This window comes from Mirounga leonina, unplaced genomic scaffold (genome assembly GCF_011800145.1).
Source record: "Mirounga leonina isolate KUSES-001 unplaced genomic scaffold, KU_Mleo_1.0 Mir_178, whole genome shotgun sequence".
Taxonomy (NCBI): Eukaryota; Metazoa; Chordata; class Mammalia; order Carnivora; family Phocidae; genus Mirounga; species Mirounga leonina.
The window spans coordinates 25,900,389-25,911,842 of NW_023270464.1; the positions used below are offsets into that span (position 1 = coordinate 25,900,389).

Sequence of the window (11,454 nt, forward strand, 5' to 3'; positions counted from 1 at the left end):
CCCCCCCCGTCCCCATCCATCTCCACCCACCCCAACCCGTCCACACCCATCCCCACAAGTCCCCACCCATCCCCACCCGTCCCCACCCATCCCCACCCATCCCCACAAGTCCCCACCCATCCCCACCCGTCCCCACCCATCCCCACCCATCCCCACCCATCCCCACAAGTCCTCAACCATCCCCACAAGTCCCCACCTGTCTCCACCCATCCCCACCAGTCCCCACCTGTCCCCATCCATCTCCACCCATCCCCACCCGTCCCCACCTGTCCCCATCCATCCCCACCCGTCCCCACCCGGAGCTGTCACAGTGCCCCCCCGACTATATTCCCTGGGCCGCAAATCCAAGCCCGGTTTCTGCAGCTCACTCTGGGATCGCAGTGTAGGCTTGTCTTAAACTCACAGGTTTTTGTTTTTTGTTTTTTTTTTTTTTAACTCCGTCTCTAATGAGCTGTGTGTTCGATGGATGTCTGTTTTGTTTTTTTCTTTTCTTTTTTGCAGGAGACTGCTCGGACACAGCTCACTACTGTATGTTTGTAAAGCATCTCAGTTTGTGTTCGCTAGATCTCTACAGACAGAGGTGCTGCCAGTCTTGCCAAGAAGGGTAAACCTGTGGCCGGGGGTCGTAATGCTGCTGTGAAGACAGAACCAAAGCGTCAAAGCTCTCTTCCCCCACGTAGCTGGTTCAGGAACATGTGATTTCTTTCAGAACTCTAGACTCCGCGTTCAGGGGTTGGGGCAGACTCACCACTGGTGGGACGTCGTCCTGTTGCTTTCCCCGTGGCCCGTTTTCAATCCCAGCTCTTTGAGGTGACCTCTTCCGGGACCCTCAGAAATACCTTGGCAGGCATGCCCTTGCCCTTGGCACCCTCCCCATGTCCTTCCGATCAGGAAACCGCCCGGATCCCCAGTGTGTTGTCACAGGCCTGCTTGTCCTGTGACCTGTAGACCCGCGGAGGATAGGACGTCCTGAAGACATGAGGGACGCGCAGCCGCCGATGGCTTCCTCTTCTCTCGAGTTTTGGGGTTTCAACAGGTTTGTGAGGCAGCTACACTTCAGAAGCTCTGGCCAGTAGTAGTTAAGATGGTGTGAAGGGCGTGCATTTTTATGGGTCCTTAAGTCTGGTCTGTGGAGAAGAGGCCGTCGTTCTGGACGGGCTCACGGCACTGACCGATCCGAGGACCCTGGGGGCGAGGAGGGCGGTGGTGGCATCTTGTCCTTGCTCTTACAGAACCCGGGGACAAAAAGCACAAACTAAATGTTGCTGCCATTTTCACAACCATGGGGATCTATCTGTGACCAAATGAGGCGCCTCGGAAATCAAAGGAGAGGGAAAGTTCACCTTTTCTACTGATTTTGAAGTGTATTCAAAGCTTTCTTTTAAGAGCTGTGAATGAAATTTTCCTAAGCACTATTCCCTTGCACACACGCAGAAAACCGAAGCCTTGTTAGACCTAATTTATGCATGAAATAGTACTCCTGAGGATTTTTTGTTTCAGGATTTGTATTTCTTAAAATCCTGAAGATTACGAGAAAGTTCTAAATAGGAAACCTGGTGGTCGAAAAGAATTGTTTACCGTGAGTAATTGTTTTAATTCCGACCGATTTGTCAGTAAATCCAAAGTGAATGTGGGTTAGGCTAGAAGTTACAGGAGGGCTAGGGGTCAGAGTTGGGATTTGGTGAGTACGTTTAGGGCTCGTTTCAGTTTTAGGATCGGGTGAGGTGAGAGTAGAAGGTATGTTGGGTTAAGGCGAGAGTTGGTGTTGGCGGTTAGCGAGAAGGCCAAGTTGGGTTGCGTTGGGTCGCGTTCAGAGCGGGGTGAGTGCTGGTGTTGGTAGTGTGTCCGGGTGGAGGGTAAATTGGGAGTAAATTGTTTCTGCTGACGGAGTCTGGGGCTTGTGTGAAATGGTGATGTTCTGACGCCGATTCGGTTCTGGAGCACGTCCCCTAACATCCCACCGGTTATGGCTTTCGATGGCACACGACCCGAGGGTGCGGCCGGCCTTCCTCCATCAGCATTCTAGCTGCCTGCGCACATGCTGCCGACAGCCCGGTGGCCACGGCGGCACCTGAAGCAGGTGGTGCTGGACCGAGTCCCTGATCACGAAGAGGCGAACAGCGCGTCTGGGCTTTGGATTGGTCTGTGGGCAAGCTTGCTGTGAGTCTCTCTGCCATATGTTCTGAGCACCAGCTGTCATGTTCTAACTTCAGCCTCACTGACACTTTCAATGAGCACTACTGTACGCGGAGGGTTCGGCGGCCGGGACGGAGGGGGACGGGAAAGGCACACACAGCCCGTGGGGTGCTGATCATCAGTCACACCTGATTGTGGAGGGTTTTGAAATTAAAAGAAAGATCATTTGTAAAATATTCTCTGTATATATTTATTATATGACTTAAAGGTGCAATATTTTATTTTGTACAGTATGTAATAAAGACATGGGACATATATTTTTTTCTTATCAACCAAATTTCCTATTAAATCGCTTCACCTTTGTGTTTAAAGGTAAAGTTGCCATCTTTCATTTGCTATTGTACTTTCGTCTTGGTATCGTTCAAGTGACACTCCTGTGTACTGTATTTTAACTACTGTTTCTATAAGAGTTAATGTTTCTCTCATGACCCTTAAGCAATTCAGAAATAAATTTACTTTGATTATTTAGCGGCATCCTCATGAACGTGGATGTTATTTGTGTGGTTTCTGGAAGCCTTGGCCGTTGTCACCTTGGCTGCCTCCTTGGGAGTCGAGGAGCAGCCCTGATGGGCTCGCTGGCTGTCCTATGACGTGTGGGAGACAAGATTCAGGGCGGATCACACAGAGATTCCCTCTGACTCCCTTATCCCAATCATCGACACCCTGGGAACTGTAGTTAATGTCAAGGACAGAGGGGCTGGAAAGAAGTCCCAGATGGACAGCCTGAGACAGGTGTAGAAGTAGGTCATGGTAGGAGAGCAGGAGGTACTAATTGGGGCCATCATGAGGAGTTTAGGGACTGACTTGAGATGTCTGCGCCTGAAGATGTTTTGGCAGCAGTTGGTGAGTAGGCCCTTCCTCTGTTCCAGCCATGTGGATAGTGCTTCAAGATTGACAGCGAGTCTTTACAGACAACGTTCACGTTTTTGAACTTGAGAGTCCCCTCCATTTGTCTTGGGCCTTGGAGTTTCTAAGGTCGTTTGTTGAAGAAAAATCAATCATTGTACAGTTACCTGTGAGACTCTGTTAACCTCATGAGGGTGAGCCACAGGGGAGATAAGCAATCGAACACCTCAGATGTCTGAAAGTGTAGTTTTAGCTTCCCTTCCTCCCTCCCTTCCTTCTTCTTTTCTTCCTTCCCTCCTTCCCTTCCTCTCTCCCTCCTCTCTTCACTCCTTCCCTTCCTCTCTCCCTTCTCTCTTCACTCCTTCCCTCCCTCCCTCCCTTCCTTCCTTCTTTCCTTCCTTCCCTCCTTCCTTCCTCCCTTCCTTTTCTTTTTCCTCTTTCTCTCTCTCTTTCCCTTCCCTCCCTCCTTCCTCTTTTCTCTTTTCTTCCCTTTTGTTCTCTCTCTCCTCTCTCTCTTTTTCTCTCTCTCCCTCCCTCTCTCAAACTAAGGCCTACATGGGTTACAAGGAGTGGAGAGCATTACCGAGAGAGAGGAAATATGAGAGATGTCATTTCCAACTTGGAGAAATTTCCCTAGGAACTCCCCACTATTTTCTTGGCAGTCTGAAATACTTTGTGATCTTCAGTAACTATGCAAGAATAATGAAAAATCCAGATTCTCCTCTCTAGGCACTCATGTAAGGCTTGGGTCCTCTCAGGTACAGTGTGATGGGGTAAATACCCAAATACTCTATTTCTTACATATCAACTAGGAAAAAGGTGAAAAAGTCATTCTAGGAAAATATAAAGAGAGATTATCCCCAGGCTTTTCTTCGTAATAAACAAAGGATAGGAGAAGTTTGCAACAAGCCCTAATTCCCAAGTGCAAAGAGAAAAGGTTTCATCAAGGCAGGGATTCCAGCACGGCTCCTCAATTCAGGGTGGTTCCCCTTGTCAAGCTTTGGGCGACATTCCACAGCTCTTTACTGAACCTGGAGCTCTGCCAAGGCGGGAGCATCATCCAGTCCCTGGCATCTAACATATTGTCAGTTGTGCAGAATGACCTCAAAAATTATAAGTGAATTTATCAATAGATGGTGGATGGATGGCTAGATTTGAAAAGACAAACCTAATGAGCCAGGCAGAACAAGTCAAACTGTTTTTTTAAGCTTCTTATACTGAGATGACTAAGACATATGGAAGAGTTACAAAAGCACCGCAGGGAATTCTGGTATACCCTTCACCTGACTTAACCTTAATGTGTTACATAGCCAAATACAGTGATTAAAACTCCGAAATTGCTACTGGCACAAGAATAGACACATAGATTAATGAAACAGAATAGAAAACCCAGAAATGGACCCACAACTCTATGGCCAACTCATCTTTGACAAAGTGGGAAAGAATGTCCAATGGAAAAAAGAGTCTCTTCAATAAATGGTGTTGGGAAAACTGGACAGCCACATGCAGAAGAATGAAACTGGACCACTCTCTTACACCAGACACAAAAATAAATTCAAATGGATTAAAGACCTAAATAAGACAACTAAAACTATTAAAATCCTAGAAGAGAACATAGGCAGTAACTTCTTTGTTGTTGGTCATAGCAACTTCTTTCTAGATCTGTCTCCTGAGGTAAGGGAAACAAAAGCAAAAATAAATTAATGGGACTTCATCAAAATAAAAAGTTTTTGCACAGCGAAGGAAATAACAAAACTAAAAGGCAACCTATGGAATAGGAGAAGATATTTGCCTATGACATATCTGATAAAGGGTTAGTATCCAAGATATATAAAGAACTTACAAAAACTCAACACCCCAAAAATGAATAATGTAATTTACAAAATGGTCAGAAAAAATGAACAGACATTTCTCCAAAGAAGACATCCAGATGGCCAACAGACACATGAAAATATGCTCAACATCACTCATCATCAGGGAAACGCAAATCAAAACTACAGTGAGATATCACACTTCACACTGGTCAGAATGGCTAAAATCAGCAACACGAGAAACAAATGTTGGCAAAGATGTGGAGAAAGGGGAACCCTCTTGCACTGTTGGTGGGAATGCAACTGGGGCAGCCACCGTGGAAAATAGTACAAAGGTTCCTCAGAAAGGAACTATCCTATTAAAATTAGAACTATCCTATGATCCAGCAAATGTACTACTGGGTATTTACCCAAAGAATACAGAAATACTGATTCAAAGGGGGTACATGCACCCCAATGTTTATAGCATCATTATCTACAATAGCCAAATTATGGAAACAGCCCAAGTGTCCATGGACTGATGAATGGATAAAGAAGGTGTATCATATATATATAATGGAATATTATTCAGCCATAAAGAAAGAATGAAATCCTGTCACTTGCAATAACATGGATAGAGCTAGAGAGTATTATGCTAAGTGAAATGCCAATCAGAGAAAGACAAATACCATATGATCTCACTCATATGTGAAATTTAAGAAACAAAACAAATGAGCAAAGGACAAAAAAAGAGGGAGAGAGGGAGGCAAGCCCAGAAACAGACTCTTAACTCTAGAGAACACACCGGCTGGTGACCAGAGGGGAGGTGGGTGGGGGAGGGGGGAAAGAGGTGATGGGGATGAAGGAGGGCACTTGTTCTGATGAGCACCGGGTGATGTATGGAAGTGTTGAATCACCATATTGTACACCTGAAACTAATATTACACTGTATGTGAACTGGAATTTAAATAAAAACTTAAAAAAAAAAAAAGAAATCGACATTGGTATAACCCTATTAACTGCACTTTATTGGGATTTCACCATTTTCCCACTATTGTCCTTTGTTCTGCCCTGGGTTCTGATCCAGGATCCCACAATGCCATGCCTCTTTAAGGCTCCAAACTGTGATGCTTCAGTTTTCTTGTCTTTCATGACTGTGGCAATTTTGACGACGACACTGGCCAGGGATTTTTTTGAGTGTCCCTCTATTTGAGATGATCTGATATTTTCTCACGTTTAGAGTAAGGTTATGCATTGTTGCCCTTCTGACTGTGCAGTACCAGGGGGAACATGGTGTCAGTATGTCCTCTTAATGGTGATGTTTACCTTGATCCTTGGTTAAGGTGGTTTCTGCCAGGTTTCTTCTCTATTAAGTTACTATTTTCCTCTTAGTAATTAAATATATATGTATTTTGGAGGCAATACTTAGAGACTGTGCAAATACTCTGTTTCTCCTTAAAATTTTGCCCCCTAGTTTTATAGCATCCTCCGGGTTGTGCCTACAATAATGATGTTCCAGTGGTGAGTTTCTGTTTTCTTCATTCCTTTTACTTTTGGTAATTGGAATCCTGTAAGGAAGAGTTGTGTCTTCTCTCCCATTTATTTATTTATATCAGTATGGACTCCAGGTTATATATATACATATAGATATAGATATATAGATATGTATACACATATACTTTGAGTTAAAATCCAAATATATATATATACACTTTGTTTGAGTTAAAATCCAAACTGTCATTATTTTGTTGCTCAGATCATTCCAGCTTTGCCCATTGGGAGGTTCTTTGATTGATTGCATGTATACTAACCCATGCATGCACATGCATGCACGCACACACACACATCTATTTATTTCTGCATCTGTGAATTCATCCTGAAACCTCACGTCAATCCACACTGTAGGGTCATTACTATAGTCAATACCTTTTTCTTATTTGTAGCTTATTTCTGTGACAGTGAGAAGCCTGGCTCTCATGATCTACAGTACATTTTCTCGGTTTCCCATAACCCTGTGACAGAAAAACAATTTAGCAGCTGGATAACAGTGTTTGTGTAAGATGCTTTTAATCTATAGCTTTAGAGAGTTCAGTCAAAACACTCTTTCCCAAAATTACTTAGGTCATCCCTCTCCTCCCACCCTCCTCTGTGTGGTTACGCTTACACTCACCCATCACGGTCTGCCTTCCTTCCCAGGTTCTCCCCGCATCCTGGGGGATGGTGTCTGTAATGTTATGGGCAGTAAAACTGACTCTGTGGTTTCCAGTTCTAAGAGTTATGACGAGTCCAGAGAGTTGCTTACCAACACAGTTTCCTACACAACACTTCCATCACCCCCTAAAATTCCCTCGTCCTGCTTCTCTGTGGCCTTGTGAGATGTATGTGTATGTTTACCCTTACAAACTGTCAAGCGATTTTCCAAACTGCCTGGATTGTCAGGTCTGTGTGTGTGTGTTATCTTTTGTAGCCATTCTGATAGGCATGTTGTGATGTCTCATTGTAGTTTTAATTTGAATTTCCCTAATGACTAATGATATTACTTTTTGCGTGCTTATTTGCCATCTCTTGTGGGTTGAATTATGTCCCCCCTTCAAAAAGCTTCTAACTCCCAGAATATGACCTTATTTGGAAATAGGGCCTTTGCAGATAATCCAGTTAGGATGGGATCCCTAGGGTAGCTGACATTAGGGAAAGTCCCAGGTCTGTGAACTCCAGGATGGCTGGCATGCATATAAAAGGGAGATTTGGACACAGATGCTTGTACACAGGGGGCATCCCATGTGAAGGCAAAGGCAGAAATGTATGAGCCGGGCAACAGGAGATTGCTGGCACAACTCCAGAAGCTGGAAGAGAGGAAGAGAGCAGGTTCTCCCTCCCAGCCCTCAGAAGGAGCCGACTTTGCCGACACCTTGATCTCAGACTTCCAGCCTCCAGAGCCGTGAGAGCGTACTGTCTGTTGTCTAAGCCCCCCAGCCTGGGGTACTTTGTCATTGGAACCTTAGCAAACTGATACACCATCTATAGATATATTCTTTGGTGAAGTACCTGGTTAGATTTTTACCCACTTTTTTTCCTGTTCTTGAGTTTTAAATATTCTTTAAATATTCCAGATACACATCCTTTGAAGTCTATTTTGTAGATGAAGAAACGGGTTCTGAGAGGGAAAATAATCTGTGCAAGGTCACATATGCTTGTCTTAGAAGATGTCGTCCCCACTGCTCTTCTACACTCAGCATCTTTTCTTCCCTCCCTCTCCCTTCCCTCCTTCCTTTTCTTCCTTCCCTCCCTCCTTCCTTCCTTTTCTTCCTTCCTTCCATCCTTCCTTCCTTCCCTCCCTCCTTCCTTCCTTTTCTCCCTCCTTCCTTCCTTCTTTTCTCCTTCCTTCCTTCCTTCTCTCCTTCCTTCTGTCCTTCCTTCCTTTTGCCATCAGCCAGGTTCATCGTCAGTTATCACTGCTGAGGGCACTTCCTATCCGTGATTTAATCATGGACTCAGCATCTTTAAATGCTTGCTGGGAGTAAGCCTCGCCAGCCCCCTGTCCTTGTGAACTGTGATAGTTCCGTAAAGGCTGCCAATAAAGGAGCATCGCTAGGGATGTTGGAAGTGGTGGCGACTGGCCTGCCCCCACCCCGAGAGAGCAGCTATCAAACTGCGTGCTGTGTTCCTGGGTAGCTTGGGGAGGGGGGACACAGGGTGAAAATCTGCACATCCCCATAAAACAGCCTTGAGTGGGGAGGGAAAACAGCTGCAGCCTTAAGAGAAGGAAAGATTCCTCATGTTCTGTTGGCCACGGTGACGCTTTCAGAAGCGTATTATCTATCAGCCCTCTTTATAAACAGCCTTCTTGAGGTTTGCTAATTTAGGATTACAAGGTTCGCCTCCCCCTCCCGGAGGGCTGGGCAGGCGGCTCCTCTAGCCTTTGTATTAGGAGCCTCCCTTCAGGCAGCGCCTTAGGTAGTGGTTTCATACAAAATAGAGTCTGTAAATCTGATGAACGAAGCTGGGGCACGGGGTTCCCAACCTCTGACGGGTGAACGCGCCCCTCCTCTCTTCCTGCCCTCCAGTTTTTGTTAACCGTCTTCTTAGAACGGTTTTAGGTTCACATCGAAATGGACTTGCAGGTACGGAGCTGCCCTGTGCCCTCTGCCTCCCCACACGCGCAGGCCCCCAACCGGGCGCAGCCCCCCAACCATGCGCAGCCCCCCCAACCGGACGCAGCCCCCCCCCCCATGTGCACCCCCCCCCCATGTGCAGCCCCCCCAACCGGGCGCAGCGCCCCCCACCATGCGCAGCCCCCCAACCGGGCACAGCGCCCCCACCATGCGCAGCCCCCCCTCCCACGCACTGGGCGCAGCCCCCACCGGAGCGGCAAGTCTGTTACAATCCTTGAATCCACGCCCGGCACAGCCCAATCATCCAAAGTCCCTAGTTTGCCTCGGGGTTCACTCTTAGCATTGCCCTTGCAGTTTTTATAAACCACAAAGCCTTTCTTTCTCGTTTCTGAGTCTGTGGGGCTTATTTTCTATGACAAGGATATGCAGGGAGACAGGTGGACATGGGATGGGGCGGGGGTTGGGGGGGGCAGGGGATTTCCTACTGTCTTTTCTCTCTGAATTATCCTCCTTTCTTCATCAGATTCAGCCCAGTTTGGCTTAGTGAAAATTCCTTCTAGAATCTGGCAGGTTAAAACAGTACTGATTTCCAGTACGGGGGGGGGGGGGGGGGGGGGGTATGTGTGTGTGTGTTCCTGCACAGTACATATTCCAAGGAGACCTGAAAAGGCCATGGATCGGGGTGCTGGCTTTCCACCACCACATCTGGAACTCTCTAAGTCTTGCCCAGAGCTACAGATCCTCTCTACCTGTGTTCATGTTGTTCCCACCTCCCTGCTTTCCTTGATCTGGCAAGTGCCTACTTACCACTCAAGATTCAGCTCAGCGGTCCTCTCCTTAAGGAAGCTTTTCCTGAACTCCCAGGCTAAGTGGGCCATGTACACCCTGTTCCAGTCTCTTAGTCACACCTGTTATATTGAGTGTTAGATTATAGGGACACACCATTATTCATCTTTGTGTCTTCAGCTCAAGTCACATTGCCTCAGGAAACCCCAGGATACATCTTACTATGGGTAACCTTTGTCTAGGGAGGAGACCACCCCCATCAGATTGCAGAGGGATTTGAATGTCCAGCCTCAGAAAATGGGCCAGGTTGAGAGCATTACCATACTCCCCACTGTTTCATTTTGAGTATACAATAATGTTTTCTATCGAAAATGTAAGAGTATCTAGTTATATACAGGTTAACCTAGATAAGACTTTAGTTAAAAAGCTCCCTTTTCCAGAGAAAATTTGGTACAGAAATTATTTCATGAAAATTCATTCATTTTATCGATGCTTTATTAATGTTGCGTGGATATAAAATTCTACAGATCATAATTTTCACTAATAAATACAAATGTAAATAAAAACAAGCTGCTTTCAAATATTAAAAATGTTTTAGCCAAATGTTGGTGGGCTTATTCTCAATTAAGCATATTGTTTGAAACAACTCTAAAGCTACAAAAGATCAGAATTTGTGCTAAAATAAACCTTACTCCCCCATAATGCAATCATTTATCAAAGGAGAAGAAACAATAGGAGTTTGATTCATTGGGACATTTTCAGCATTTATTTAAATGCAACATGTTCTTCCTACTTCACTTACTGGCATCCATCTTCCCGCCCCTTCTTAGCACTAAGCTCACACTAGAAAAGAAGGACACAATTATGCCCCCCAGGAGCCCGCCCCTGCTTCTGAACCCTGACTCCGGGCATGGCCATTAGGTGCATCCTTACCCAGGGTTACCCTGAAGATTCTTCAGAGGTGTCGGTCATTCCTCAAACTACTCTAACAATACCCTTTTCCTTCCTTTAAGTACTGTCTTTCCAACCATGTTCTTCTCCGAATCCAAGCTCTCCATTCTCTGTAACGAGCTCGCAGGTGCTCGTGGCTGTGGAGGACAAGACCCTTCTCAGGAATCGAACTACTACTCATAAGCTCAAAGCAAAATCGGTCATTTTACAATTCTTGCCTCAGGCCAGAAAGTGAGTATTGAGTAGGTTAATTATCCTAATTTGAAAAAGGAGAAAACAGGTACAAAATGAGATTAAGGGACTTATTAAGAATCCCTGACATTTGTTTAGCACTTTTGTTTTCAGGTTACAATGAATCATATGATCTGATGCTCACAACAGAATATTTGTGAACTAAGCAGAGCAGATGTCCTTTTACAAATGAAGACACTGGGGCTCAAAGACGCAAGTCGTTGGCCTAGGGTGATGTCATTGGAACCCAAACTCAGAGCCTTGATTCCCAGCCCACAGAGCCTTTGCTTGTCACACCATAGTTCCTCTTGTGAACGTGAACGTGGCGAGGAGCAGCGCGACTGCCCTCAGCACCACCAACCACAGTGCACTGCGTAGATGCTCTGAAGTCTGAGGAAGTGAAGACCATTGTCTTGGATGAGGAATCCATGCACCATTTTCAGACGCATGCTAGACAGTCCTAATGCGCTTGATACATGACAACCTGTAGGTAAGTAACTGTGGAGTTGCCATAATTAAAAACAGAAGTATAAATGATAATA

The 11,454-nt window shown here is 45.7% G+C and overlaps 1 protein-coding gene and 1 non-coding gene across 6 annotated transcripts in view; one reads left to right on the plus strand and one right to left on the minus strand.

Moving 5' to 3' along the window:
- The window catches only part of ADAMTSL3 (ADAMTS like 3), a 374,681-nt gene extending 372,017 nt beyond the window's left edge, over positions 1-2,664 (plus strand). For 4 of the 5 annotated variants that reach the window (XM_035024252.1, XM_035024249.1, XM_035024251.1 and 1 more), the window contains one exon: positions 502-2,664. In XM_035024252.1, coding sequence (XP_034880143.1) covers positions 502-608 — 107 coding nt within the window. In that variant the 3' untranslated portion in view covers positions 609-2,664. The remainder of the gene's footprint in view (positions 1-501) is intronic. The other variant, XM_035024250.1, reaches the window with a different exon arrangement.
- A 5,592-nt stretch (positions 2,665-8,256) lies between these two features.
- Positions 8,257-8,323, minus strand: LOC118023251. Its single transcript, XR_004682719.1, has one exon. It is a non-coding gene; the product is annotated as a small nucleolar RNA SNORD49 (small nucleolar RNA).
- Positions 8,324-11,454: the final 3,131 nt, after the last annotated feature.